The 14743-nt window shown below is 48.6% G+C and overlaps 1 protein-coding gene across 1 annotated transcript; it reads right to left on the minus strand.

Moving 5' to 3' along the window:
- Positions 1-1712: 1712 nt before the first annotated feature.
- LOC119368971 (cationic peroxidase SPC4-like) lies at positions 1713-3723 on the minus strand. The gene is made up of 3 exons (XM_037634063.1): positions 3439-3723; positions 3064-3174; positions 1713-2660 (listed from the first exon to the last, which is right to left on the minus strand). Exons 1-3 carry the CDS (start codon positions 3721-3723, stop codon positions 1998-2000), a joined length of 1059 nt encoding a protein of 352 aa, XP_037489960.1. The 3' UTR covers positions 1713-1997.
- Positions 3724-14743: the final 11020 nt, after the last annotated feature.

The raw sequence follows: 14743 nt of genomic DNA on the forward strand, positions 1-14743 counted from the left end.
AGCTCTGCCTCTGGATGCGGCCTTCTCTGCTGAGTCGGGAAGAGGTGGTTGAGGATTCATCTGTAGAAATGAAGATGGTGAACCTAAGTTTCCCGTGGCTGGTTCTACGTATGGTCTGTCCGATGTACTGCATGCTGAAACGGTAGTGAAACAGTAGCTCTATACTACAGGTACCTTTGCAGATGAGTTGGGTGTCGGCAGAGCAATGTTTGAAACTGATAGCCTGGTGCTCCATTATGCGGTTACTTCTGATGCTTATGAGTTATGAGTTTGCGCCACTAGCAAACCTTTTCAAGTTGATCAAGCTCAAACTTGAAACTCAATTTACCCATGCGTGTGTTGTTCATGTCCATCGTGAATGTAACAAGCCAGCACATGTTCTTGCGGCTTTGGGTGCAGGGCTAGCTGTGGAGAGTGAAGTTTGAAATAAACCCTGAGGTTGTAGGGGTTGACGCAAATGAACCCTCACCTTCAGATCCCTGAAGTTAATACCCTATATTTACTGATCCCAATCAATCCAAACCCCGTATGAGCAAAATCCTGTTTGTTGTAACAGGAAGGCACTATCCCGTCCGGGATTGATTTATACAGTCACTTACAACATGGGCCCACGTGTCATGTGCATCTCCTTCCCCGATCTGTTCCTCACAACTTCACTCGCCAATTGATCCTGGGCTCGCTTTCGGACGAGGTCCTAATGAGCGTACTGGACGGGGTTGCGTCAGCCGTCGTCCTCATCCCAGACGAGCTCCTGCATCTCGTTTACGAGTATCCAGAAGAGATCATCTAATCAATCAAGCTAGACTCAGTTACTAGTTCGTGCTTGTCCGATTGCACAGGAATATATCAAGCCAGCCCTATACGTGTGTCTTCCGGCGGAACTTCAACCTCTGTTGGTGCTCGTCGACATCGTCATGGATACAGAATAAGTTCGGGTGGCTGTGGTCGTCGTCGCCCTTGCCGTGCGCGCCCACACCTGCTGAGCTGCAGCGGGAGGCGGCCATGGCGACCTGCTCAAGCCAGTGCCGCGTCAAGAGCAGAGAGACCGGTGCTGGAGCGAGATGAGGTCCTTGATGTAGGCATGTAGCCCGAGTCCCAGCCCAGAGCGTCGCCGCGTACGCGCGCCCACCGCGGTGGCCACGTGAATCAGCCCAGGCAGTGGCGAGGGACCCTGATGTCTCATCTCCACGAGCTGTGAAGGAGCTCGTCGTCGCGGATGAGCTCGGCGAGCTGCGGCAGGAGCTTGTCGTCGCGTATGGCGGTGACCCTTCGAGACACGGCATGGACAAAGCCGACGGCTAGCTCGCCCTGGCTGCATCTCCTCCCACTGATATATCCTGCAGGCTGCAGCTCGTCAACTCGCCGCCACCTCCCAAGGATCATCTAGCATGTTGCCATTGATGGATCTGAGAGGAAAGGGGACAGGAGGAGAGAGATGGGAGCGAGGAAGAAGATGACAACGACGCGTTGACCTGTGCTACAGTGAGAGAAGCAATTTCCCGGGCAGGATTGTGCTTTTCTCGGTGTGCCAAACATATCTAGGGTTTGAATAGACCGGGATCAAAAAGGTCAAGGTATTCGATTTCAGGGATTTGAAGATGAAGGTTCATTTTCGTCGGCATCTACAACCTCAAGGTTTATTTCAGACTTCACTCAGCTGTGGACAACAAGTGTGTGTGGGTTGATAGCTACCCTGATATTGTAACCCGTGATGTAACCGGCGATCTCACCGTGTCCTAAATGAAATACGAGTGTTCCATCTAAAAAAATAAAGTAAAATGCATGCATGTGACTGAAAGCTAGCTGGATGTATGACTGTGGCATCCTAGTACGATTCCGGTTAAATTACTGTCACGTTCTTTGGGTGGATCTGAGTTGCATAACCACGACGTATGCTTTCGTAAAAAGACGAGTAAATCTATCACGTACTGAATAACAGAGGCTACATTAGCTAGCGAGCTCTTATTAAGATATTAATCTGGCTAACATCGGTGATCTCAAGCCGAGGCGGAGAGCCCCTCGTCGCTGGTGGTGGTGATGATGCTCTGTCCGTTGCGCACGAAGCAGCTATTGCGACGGATCTCGCCGACGTTTCCTTGGGGCCCCTGGAGATTCCCAAGCTTGGTCATGGAGGCGGCGAACTGGCCGAAGAACCACCAGTGGTTCCCGGCGAAGCCGTTGACCACCCATTCGGTGCGCCAGTCGGCGGTGAGCTTCTGGTCGGAGGTGAAGACCCCCTTGCCCTGTTGCAGGTTGGTGAAGTAGTTGATGTCGAACACGTCCGGGGTGGTGACGTCGAGGTCCTGCAGCCGGTTGAAGTCGCCGGAGCAGTTGGAGGCGAGGCTTCGGACGAAGTCGGAGTTCTCGGAGAAGCGGTTGGAGAAGGAGCTGAAGTGGCTCTTCCCGATGGTGTGGCCGCCCGAGAGCGCGACTAGGTCGACGTTGTCGAGGTTGCGGGTCTGGAAGACGTCGATGAGCGTGGCCGCGTTGGAGCTGGCCTGGGGTAGATCGAAGACGGCCGAGCTTGGGGCCGGCGCGAGGCTGTCGAACCTGCTGAGCGGCACATCGTAGCCTTGATCCCCAGAGAAGGCGACGGCGTCTCTGGTGGCGAGGGCAGTGATGTCTGCGCAGGAGACGACGGGCCCGCATGCGGCGTGAACCTTGGACGCGGATTTTTAGAATATCTGCACCCGGGCCCTGCTATTCTGGGTGTCCAATATTGCTTTAAGATCTGTGCAACACAACTAACTTTCTATATGAAATTTTTTATTTTTTGTTTCTCATGTCTTAAACTTCAAACATTTGCAGCATGGCAAAGCCTTCTATCTAGAATCTAGGATAAATCGTTCAGATTTTTTTGTCAAACATAAATATACAAATTATGATTTTCTAGATTCTAGATAAAAAACTTTGCCATGCTGCAAAGGTTTGAACTTCAAAACATGTTTTATGTGAAAGAAACAAAAAAGAGAAATGTGTTTGCACGAATCGCGATGCGTAGAATGCGTGGCTAGATAGGGAGGGTCTGGGTGCAGGTGTTCTATTATATGTTTTCGCGTGAACCTTGGCGCGGATGGACTCGATGAGCTCCAGCGCCCGCGGCTGGAGCGTCAGGTTCGGTGGCAGCTGCAGCTCGCTGCCGTCTCCTGTTAGAAGGAGCGACGCATCACAGCCCTGTACAACCGAAACAAATGATGCTCTCTGTACATTGACATGGTCTCAAATATTTATTTTTGACCATTAATCGACATATAGTCATATACACGAGTGCATTTTACGCTTATATGTTAATAAAGACATGAATTTGTTGTGATGAATCTTATGACACCATTATCATCTTTACCAGACTTATCCGTTAGATCGCACTTTACCAGTTTAATATGAGATCTATTCGCAAAAAACAAAATGAGATCTAGCTAGCTGGCTGGATTAAATAACATGAGGGAAGCAGTCGTGGAAGAAGATGCGGAGGAGGCCGGCGGTGAGGGCGATCTCGCTCTGGAGCGCGGTCTGCACGGCGGAGCGCACCACGTCCTGCAGCTGCGGGCAGGAGTCAGCGTGGAAGTTGAAGGCGAGCCCATCGGCGGGGGAGACGGGAGGAATACGCCCACCGACGTGGTCAGTGGGCATCGAGATGAACGCCGTCGACGGCTTGGACAAGGCTGCAGGGCACAACACCGCAGCCACGAGGACCAGCACTGCTGCTGTCCTGCTCGACGCCATTGATCCTAGCTAGCTACGTTGATCAGCTCAGTGCCTGACAGTGTGCTAGTGCTACTTCGGTGATAGCTGCAAGTGAGCGTGGCTTCCTCGCGTCAACGAGATGCCCTTATTTATACAGGAACTAGGTGTGATCGATCTGTCGAACGTTTGACATCAAAGTCGTCAGAGCAATTAAGAGGGAGCAGAGATCCAAAACGAGATCGAGTATGTGGCAAGCTACACCACGATCCAAGTGCACATGCTTGATCACGTACGTGGTGATGCAGATTGCAGATGTCATGTGCGTAATGTACTTGTGCCGACCAAGCTTCCGGATCCCGTGGTTCTGCTCGTGGCATGTCGACCAACAGTACGCCGAGGCCAGTAGTCATATGCAGAGATCTAAAATTCAGGCAAGTTATAAGCTATGAAATGTAGACGTGTGGCAAATGATACTTATTTGGTAGAGATTACTGCTAGTAAGTTGTGTTTCCAAGCAAACGTTAACTATGTGTTATGTTACGAGCAACGATTCGACGAACCGTGAAAGCGTGAACTACGAATAAGTACTACTCCCTCCGTTCCAAAATAGATGACTCAACTTTGTACTAACTTTAGTACAAAGTTGAGTCATCTATTTTAAAACGGAGGGAGTATGAGTGAAGATGGGAAGGAAGCTAAAATGTTCAGTGACACCGGACTGGATCGTCCTTGTGCGTACTTGTGCCGACCAAGCTCCCGGATCCCGTGGTTCTGCTCGTGGCATGTCGACTAACAGTACACCCAGACCAGTAGTTATATGCAGAGATCTAAAATTAAGGCAGGTACACCCTCTGTAAACAAACATAAGAGGAGATAAGCTACGAATAGAGGTATAGCAAATGATACTTACTTATTTGGTAGAGATTACTGCTAGTAAGTTGCGTTTCCAAGCAAATGTTAAAAATGTGTTATGTTACTAGCAACGATTCAACGAACCGCGAAAGCGTGAACTACGAATAAGTACTATGAGTGGAGATGGGAAGGAAGCTAAAATGTTCAGTGACCCAGGATTGGATCGTCCTTTTGGCACGAGGAATTGGATGGTGGTTCGGGTGTTGGCCCGGGAGCGACCGGGTGTGGAGCTTTGACCACACTGAACTGGCTTCCAGACGCCACACCTCAAACGCGCCCCTAGGGGCTGCAAGTAGTATGCCACTTTGTCCGGCGCAACTCATCAATTAGCTCAGAATATGCTCATCACTGATGCGAAACTAACACTACAAACATGTAAAACAAAATGATGTAATGCGACGAGGATGTAAAACATGTCATTTTGTAACCTACTCCTTTATAAAAGGAAATTTGTGTCAAATATATAGATTAGAAGGATGCTATCTTAGAAAAAAACTAGAAGGTAAAAGGTAAAATAAACTCCACTTTTTTGACCTCCTTCACCAACTCTGGCGTGCAGCAAGCTCCCTCCGTCGTCACCAATGGCCTATGGCACCTCCGGTTGGGCCACGCTAGCAATAAAACTGTTTCCATTCTAGCTCGAGATTTCCTTCCAAGTTGTAATAAAGACATGCCTAGTAACACCGTATGCTCTTCATGTAAACTAGGCAAGCAGCCAAGACTGCCTTTTGCTAATTCAGTTTCTAAAACAAGTGCACCGTTTCAATTAATCCATTGTGACTAGTGGACATCGCCCATCTATAGTTTTTCTGGCTTTCAATATTATCTTGTGATACTCGATGATTTTTCCACAACTCGTGGACCTTTCCGTTACACAACAAGTCCGACACCTCCGCCACCGTCTCTCGTTTTTTCATGTACGTTCTCATGCAATTCCACGTACCTATACAGTGCATGCAATGCGACAACGGCGGCGAGTTCCCCACTTCCTCCTTGCGCGACCTCTTCTCTCGCTACGGCCCCTCCTTCCGCCTCTCATGCCCTCACACATCGCCACAGAACGGCAAAGCCGAGCGACCCATCCGTACCACCAACGACGTCCTTCACGTTCTTCTCATCCATGCAAACCTGCCACCTCCATTCTGGGTAGAAGCTCTACACACCGCCACTTACATCCTAAACCGGCGCCCCTCTTCTGCCATCAACTTTGTGACGCCCTACTTTCTTCTCCGCGGCCAACACCCCACGTACGACCTTATGCGCGCGTTTGGCTGTCTTTGTTTCCCTAACACCATCACTACGAGTCCGCACAAACTCGCACCATGGTCGTCTCGCTGTGTGTTCCTTGGCTATCCTCTAGAGCACAAAGGATATCGCTGCCTAGACCTGACTACTCGTAAAGTTATCATCTCTAGGCATGCCATGTTTGATGAACAGACTTTTCCCTATTCTTCTGCCGACTCCACACGCTCCTCCCCCATCCCGCTAGCCGCAGAAGATCCTGGCGCTGCGATCCACCCCGGTCTCCGCGCGCCTTCCATCTCGCACCCGTTCAGGCATCTATCCCCTCTGGGATCCCCGCCTGCCCCCTCCTCTACGGGCGCGCCGGTCCAACCACAACCCAGCTCCCCCCTGGCCCGGCTGACCCCACCACCGCGTGTCCCGCACAACCCAATTCCTCCGCGCCACGCCCACCTGACCACCGCGTCAGGCTCGCCAGCCACTACGCGCCATGCGCCAGCCCCCACGCCCCCACCTCTCCACTGCATGAACAGGGCCCCGCTGACAGCTCCCATGCACCCACTACATGCGCGCCACCTAACCCCGCACTACCACCGCGAGCCGTTCCCGTCGCCCCTCCCACCAATCTCCATAGCATGCACACTCGGGGAAAATCGGGCTTCGCTCAGCCGAAAGTTCTTCACACCAGCACCTCTGACATCAGCCATATCCCCTCCTCTTATCGTGTAGCTCTTCGAGACCCAAACTACTACGCTGCAATGCTTGAGGAATATAATGCACTGATGCGAAATAATACTTGGTGTTTAGTGTCTCGTCCTGCAGGTGCAAGCGCTTATCCGAAACTAACACTACAAACATCTAAAACAAAATGATGTAATGCGACGAGGATGTAAAACAAGTCATTTTGTAACCTACTCTTTATAAAATGAAATTTGTGTCACATATATAGACTAGAAGGATGCTATCTCACAAAAACACTAGAAGGTAAAAGGTAAAATAGACTCCATTTTTTTTGACAAAGTGGAGTTCTCTCACATCCTCACCCTTTTGCGTAACAATTGCTAGGGCTGGGGATAATTGATTCTTTCATCTCACATGTCTATGACTGCAATAATAAAGACCAGTGCTTTTCTACATACATCTTACATGCACATCAAGGCTACGTGTATTTTTGGCATAAAAAAGGGGCTCTACATATAATTGCGGAATAAAGTGAAACATCTTTCCATGCATGAGAAGAATGCAAATCTACACATAATAAACAAGCAGCACCACACTTACCTCATCACAGTACAATCTACCCCGTTCGGCACTAGCACACTAGCTACGGAAGGATTATTCATCTGTGGTTCCTGCATGGATACGTACATACTCCCTCCATCCGTAATATAAGAACGCTTTTTACATTAGTGTAGTGCAAAAAATGCTCTTATATTACGGGATGGAGGGAGTACAATATATTTGTGCCAATAAAAATTGTTTCTAGAATTTTTGAGTACTCAAGTAAATTAGGAGGGGAAATAAAAACTACAGTAGCTCACTGCTTAATAACAAAAACAATGGCAGACACCATACATATGGTTGATGAGGCCACAAGTGCAACGCCCGTGAACATCATGTTTGGCGCACACCACCGCTCTTGATGACCAAGTTCCATTACCGAGGTGATATTGTTCAAGACATCTATAACGTGTAGGATCCCTGCGTACAATGGTGTCACCTGTAATGGTAGGAACAACCTTAAAACCGACACTCAGACTCCTTCTGATGACAGTTTCGCTGCTTGCAATATCAATAAGGAGAGCATTGCCCCCGATGCTTTTCAATGGGACAACTCTTCCGAGGACGAGATCCGCTACGTTGTACACTACCATGCGCTTGGAGTGCTCGCTGCTGGAACCGACGAGCAATATCTCCGAGTCACATTCTACCAGTTCAAAAGGAGTGTGGATCTTGCCCTTTGGACATATGGCGATCACCTCGGGTGGCTGAAACGAAGTCGTGCTGAATCCAGACGTCTTTTCATGGCGAGGTGGGTCGATCCGAAATATCCGTGGTTCATTGGTGCTCGATGACGCGGGCTTCTGCAGCATGTAAAATTTGCCTTGAGATGATGTTATGATGCTGTTATCCAGGGAGAAGGTCCAGGCCGAGAAACTCCATTGCTTGTCGTTGGTGGTAGCGAATACCACACGCGACAAATCTAGAAGCACGATCATGAGCATAGGAACTCTGTCAGCACGAATGCTCAAGGAGGCAGTCATCCTGCCTGGCGACAAGTAAGGACGCTCCATGCGTGAACTCCAATGTATTGATCCCAAGCTCATCGTGACATACGTGATTGGCGGGAACTTGGCAACAGTCCCCGTGAAGGGGTGAAGCAGGCATAGATCATCGCCGTTTTCATTATCATGTTGCCGGTGCCGCTGCAGGAGGAGGAGGCCGTCGACCGGGCAGATGATGCGATGGTCGTCGAGAAGAGGGAGCCGGGGGCGGACAAACGCTCCGGTGTCGAGGTTGAGGAAACGCATCCGGCCATCTTCAAGGTGGAGGTCGTGGCCCTCGGGCAGCATCGTCCACCGTCGCGGGTGGAAGCGCGGGATGGCGATGCCATTTGCGCGCGGGCATGGTGTGCTGGACCGCACGTGCGTGCACACGGAGCGGAAGCGGACGTAGCCGCGCAGGTCGTCGCCCGCGAGCACCAGCCAGCCGATGAGCTCGACCAAGTCAGCGGGCATGGACGCCAGCGGAAACACGTTGTCGGCGCCCGGGGTGGAGGCGGCCGCATCGGTCGCCAGAGGGCCCCTGCAGTTCGCCGCCGTGGGCATCGATCGATCTGATCTTTTGAGATATTTTTGCCTACCCTAGCCGCCAGCATATGCGACTCGGCGACGAAGTATTCTGGAAGGGAGCTGCCATGCGTGTTTGTGCATGGGCTCGTCGGGCTAGCATCTGGCCCATCTCCCCGTTTGTCTCTGTCACGTGCGTGCGTGTACCCAGCAACAAACTAGAGGTTACGGCGGATTCTAAAAATAAATAAATAAAACAGGAGGTTAGGGCATCTCCATCTCAAACCGGACACCAGTCTGCGTACACTGATGTGAAAACTGGCCATCCAAAGCTGTGTGCATACATTTCAAACCAAATTGAATACTAGACAAATGATATCAAACGCGGCGAATTTCATTAATGTTCGGACATAGTTTACATAAAACGGCCAATGTATCGACCGTTTAACTAAGAACAAGAAAAAACCCTAGGAGGCTAACTTTTAGCGGGCAACGATCTCGTACGCTTAGCCATCTTGCCTGGCCACACCACTATCACTTTCTATGCCATCACCGTCCATCCAGTAAAGGAAGGGCACACGACTGCGGCGACAACCTTGTTCGGCTGCCACTTGGCATTCGTGGCGGAACCGGTTAGCTTCGTCCTGCACGGTGCGGAGGGCTGCCGCGACCAATGCCGGCGACGCTCGTGGTTCCCTGGCGGCGGCCTTGCCCCTGCCGGCATTGGCGGAGGTATCTTTGAGCGACAGTTCCTCGCCAATCTGGCTGAGCTCCCTGTCGAGGCGGCGGCGCCGCACGATCGTCTCTGCGATGCCGACGGACCTGTCGATAACCCAGGTTGCGGCCAAGTCTGGGTCATTGCGGACCCAGCCTGGCGCCTCGTACGACTTGATGAACACGGAGAGACGGGCCACATTGCGTAGTTCCTACTGCGTCATCCGCCTCACCGCGGTGCATGTAGAGTGGCTGCAGTCTACAAGAGCATACTGTGTTGGAATTGGCGGCATTACCTTGTTGTGCCATATGATATGATATTGCATATTTGCCACCGGCTGAGCTTTTTGTAAAAAGGAGAATAAGCACCAACCTCTGTATTGAGCGATGCACACAACCATGCCGCCCGCGGAGCCGATCTATCCTAGAACAGAAAATTGAGTGCGGCCGAACTATTTGCAAGACATGAGCAAAACCAGGATGGAACTCCTTCAATTTCAAAACATGAAAAAACCGAAAAGTAAGTCAATTCTATCTTTATATTTTTGAAAGATCATGAAGAATATGACTTTAAGGGTAAGAAAACAAAGTACACACATAAGGACCGAACAAACCGAGAAAAAAGGGATGATTCTTTTTCCTGATAAACTAAAAGTTACATCAAGGTTATTTGAAGTCGCCATCTCTTGCTTCATCTTTTCTAATCTTTTGAATCCTACGTTCCAACATGCTTCATCTTTTCTCATCTTTTGAATCCAACGTTCCAACACGACGTTTGGAAAAAGGAATATCAAGCGTAGACAAACTAGACAAACATTGAAGGTTTTCAAAAGCTACATGACCTGCTGAACACAATAGTTGATAGCTTAATATCATTGCTTGCAAAACACAACTGCGAACGCGCGCACCCATAGTAAGAGCATCTCCAATAGTTGATACAGAATACATCACCAAAAAGTGCTAGATGTAAAGTTTACATCACAAAAAAATGAGTTTTACATCACAAATAAACACCAACTCCAACAGATAATGTAACATACATCAGCCGCACGGGCGCTACTACAACATGCGATGTAAAAATGGCCGTGCCGCAACAATGCTAGAGCCGCACAAGTTTAAATAAAAATCATCCCAGATTAATACATAAAAAATACAACAATTTCATCAATCCACCACATCAATGGACGGCCAGGTCGGGGTGGACTGATAGATAGCGGCGGTGGCGTTTCCGGGGAGAAATCGCTGGAGGCGGTAAGCCGGCGGGCGGGCATGCGGGCAGCGGGAAAATTCCAAATCACAATTTGGTGTTCGCGCGGCTGCCGACCGTTTTACATCTCGTGCGGCCAAGTGATGTATATTTGCATCACTTGGTGATGTATCTTATATCTGATGTAAATTGGAGTAATATTTTATACATCTACATCATTTGTTGGAGGGGCATTTTTTAGTCTAAGTGATGTAAAAAGCTGTAATTTATACATCTACATTATCTATTGGAGATGTTGTGATGTGAAAGTCCTAGTATTCGACTAGAGGGGGGGGGGGTGAATAGGCAATTTTTATGAAAGTCTTCAAACCGGGGTGTTTTGAAGACAAACAATAGAATTGAACCTATAGATATGAAGCGGAAGATAGACTACACTAGACAAACCATAGTCAAGTAAGCAATGAGGTGAAAGCACGAAGACTATAAGCAGCTACGTAGTATGGATCAGGATGGAAGATAGTATGAAGCCAAACAGACTATAGTCTTCACACAGTGAAGTCAATCAGATCAGGCAAGTAAGCAAAGACTTCACGAAGACAAACTGTAAGTAAGGTGAGAGAGGTAGGATAGAACCAATTGCTCGGAGAGGACAAGAGATTTGTTGGACCAGCTCCAGTTGCTATGACAACCGTACATCTGGTTAGGAAGGCTGAGATTCAACTCAGAAGACCGCGTCTTCACCTTATTCCCCTTGAGCTAAGAACACTTAGTCCTCGCCCAATCACTCTAGTAAGTCTTCAAGGGAGACTTCCAAACCTTCACAGACTTTGTTCACCGGCAACCCACAATGACTCTTGGATGCTCAGAACGCGACGCCTAACCAGCTGGAGGATTCACAGTCCTCAAGTGTAATAAGTCTTCAGATCCCGCGGGCAGAAAGACTTCAGTGATGCCTAACACTCTTTGGCTCTGGGTGTTTGGGCTTTGTCCTCTCAAGGATTTTCTCTCAAAGGCTTCAGAGGTGGGTTGCACTCAAACGACAAAAGCCCTGCACAAAATCTGAGCAGCCACACATTTTATGGTGTAGGGGGTGGGCTATTTATAGCCAGGAAGCAACCCGACCTGATTTGTCCGAAATGACCCTGGGTCACTAAGGAACTGACACGTGTCCAACTATCAGATTTCAAACACATGCGGCAGCATAGCTTGGGCTACAAGTCACGCTGTCTCATCCAGCTCTGGATAAGATTTGCTCTCATTGTCTTTGCTCGAAGACATAGGATTTGGTTGAGCATCACTTCAGTCACTCTGACTTTGTTCACTTGGACCCCACTTAACAGTACGGTGGTTCCTATGACTCAACAAAGAAGAAAATGAAACTATGAAACAACTATGTCTTCGCACTCCATAGTCTTCACGCGATGTTTTCTCCTGTCATAGTCTTCAATGTGAATGTCTTCACAAACCACCATTATCTTCAATGTCCTCACACATTTTTAGGGGTCATCTCTGGTAGGTAAACCGAATCAATATGGGACTACTACCTATGTTATCCTGCAATTCTCACAAACACATTAGTCCCTAAACTAGGTTTGTCGTCGATACTCCAGAACCAACTAGGGGTGGCACTAGATGCACTTACAATCTCCCCCTTTTTGGTGATTGATGACAAACTGGTTGAAGTTTTCAACGGGGATAAAAGTATGTGAAAATTTTAGTGTTGTGAGTATTGTCTTCATACATAAGACGAGGCTCCCCCTGAACATGTGCATATACGCAGACGACACCATCCTGGTGATGCCTGCGTGTCCTGTCCAAGCTACCCATATGAAATCAATCCTGGAAGACTATGCTGCTTCTGTTGGTCTGAAAATTAACTTTCATAAATCCACACTTATTCTCATTAACCTTGATCAGCAGCACGTTGTTGACTTGGCTCACATTTTCGGCTGCTCCGTTGGATCTATGCCCTTCACTTACCTTGGCCTCCCCATGGGCACGACAAGGCCTACGCTGCTTGATCTCATGCCGTTGGTGCATGGGGTGGAAAGGAAAATGTCAACAGCCCTTGCGCTGATGTCCTCGGGGGCCAAGCTAACCCTGGTCAACTCTGCTGTTACCTCCATGCTGATCTACGCCATGTGCACGATCAAACTGCACCCAAAGGTTATTGAGCACCTCGACAAGCTGCGCAGGTACTGTCTTTGGGCAAAAAATTCTGATGATAGCGTCAAAAATAATTCCCTCGCTGCTTGGGAGTTGGTCTGTAGACCCAAAAATAAAGGGGGACTCTGTGTCATTGATATCAAGACCCAGAACGCTGCCCTCCTTCTAAAGCATCTTTTTAAATTTTATAACCACCATGATGTTCCCTGGGTGACCCTGATCTGGGACACGTATTATTCTGACAGGGTTCCACATGCAGTGGAATAGTTGGGCTCTTTCTGGTGGCGTGATGTTATGCAGCTTAGTGATGTGTTCTGCGGGATCACCAAGGTTGTTCTGGGAAATGGCTCATCCTCCCTGTTCTGGAAAGATGCATGGTTCGACAATCGTGACACCCCTCTTATGGAGCTTTACCCCAGGGCCTTCTCTTTCTGCCTAAACGATGATGAGCCCGTGGTTAATATTATGACTGCCTCTGATCCCAGCCTGATCTTTCACCTACCTCTCTCCATGCAAGCGAGACAGGAAATCAGAGCTATTCAGCACGGATCCATGCATGTCGTGCTTGACAGGGATTGCAATGACTCTTGGGTTTGTAATCTTGGCGGGTCTTTCTCCTCCAAGAGATACTATGATCACTGTTTCAGGGACACGGTTGCTGACGAGGCTTTTGGGTGGTTATCGAAGGCCAAGAGTCCAATCAAGTTCAAAATGTTTGGTTGGCTATTGATGGTTGATCGACTGAACACTAAAAACATGCTGAAGCGCCACCATTTTGCTGTGGCTGGGAACAACTACACGTGCATGCTCTGTCAAAACCCTCCTGAGGAAACTGTCGAGCATCTCTTCTTCAACTGCCCATTTAGCCGACATTGTTGGGACAAAATTGGCATGCTCTGGCCAAGCTCTGGCAATAGACTAACCCTCATACATGCTGTCAAAGAGAGTTGGCGCCGGACATTGTTCATTGACATTTTCCTGCTGGCGGCTTGGAGTTTATGGAAGGAGAGAAATAATCTTTATTTCAGGGGGATCCCACATTCTTTTCACTCGTGGCTAGCTAGGTTTATAGAGCTTTTGGCTTTATTAGTTCACAACTGCAAGGAGGCCCTGCGTCCCTCCCTAGAAACCTACATACAGAGGTTGTAGCTGCTGCCTAGATAGAACTCTAAAATTCACACCCCACTTATAACAATGTCGTGCAGTTTCAAAAAAAACATGTGCATATAGATGACTTGCGTTTGAACGCAAATGCACATCGCAGGTTTTGCTTTGTGGAGGCCATCATCAAGGTGTGAAGACAATGCATTATGCATATAAGCAAGTAATGAAGATAATGATATGCATAATGAAAAATGGACGTATGCAGAATGACTTCATGCGGGATTTATCATCACATCACAAAATAGCAGATAAAGTAGCAGACGACCATCAAGTTTAAGTGTTACAACTCAAAGAACCAAATGTATCAAAAGACGAGAGTTATAATACTTGGCAAAAATAATGCAGCCACCCATAAGGACCCGCTTGAAGACTATCAACTCATATGCTTCTCCCCCTTTTGTCAGTAATGACCAAAAAGGTTTGAAGACATAGAGCATCTACTCGTTCCCATAAGGAGCAGATGGTGGAGCAGGGTCGTTGTTGGAGTTTGGTGGTGCAGAGGGGCCTGGTGCAGTGTCGATACGCGTCGAGGTGGTAGTTGGTGAAGTAGCATCATCTTCGTCATTGATGACTCTGGCATGGACAGTTGCCGCTGAGGAGGAGTAGTCAGAGTCTTCGAGTGAAGGAGTCCAACGCAAGACATCGTTCCTGGGAGGAGTGGAATCAAATTTGGATCTCTTTGTGAAGCCATCTTGCAGAAGATCATCTTCAGAACTGAGTAATGTCAGACTCTTCCACAACCGCGGACAGGTTTCATGAGTGACAAATGCATTCTTCTTGGCTAGATTATGAATTCGATTAACATCCACCAAGAGACTCTACATCTGACGCTTGAGCCAGTAATGATGCTTATCTTGTTTCTGAT

The sequence above is a fragment of the Triticum dicoccoides genome, chromosome 2B (genome assembly GCF_002162155.2).
Source record: "Triticum dicoccoides isolate Atlit2015 ecotype Zavitan chromosome 2B, WEW_v2.0, whole genome shotgun sequence".
Classification (NCBI taxonomy): Eukaryota; Viridiplantae; Streptophyta; class Magnoliopsida; order Poales; family Poaceae; genus Triticum; species Triticum dicoccoides.

Bases quoted from the DNA above. Each gene is read 5' to 3' on its own strand.
- LOC119368971 (XM_037634063.1), bottom strand. From the start codon at position 3,723: ATGGCGTCGAGCAGGACAGCAGCAGTGCTGGTCCTCGTGGCTGCGGTG. The intron at 3,175-3,438 runs GTTATTTAATCC...TCGGTTGTACAG, and splicing joins TCCACGACTGCTTCCCTCAT to GGCTGTGATGCGTCGCTCCT. The intron at 2,661-3,063 runs GTTCACGCGAAA...TCCGCGTCCAAG, and splicing joins TCGAGTCCATCCGCGCCAAG to GTTCACGCCGCATGCGGGCC.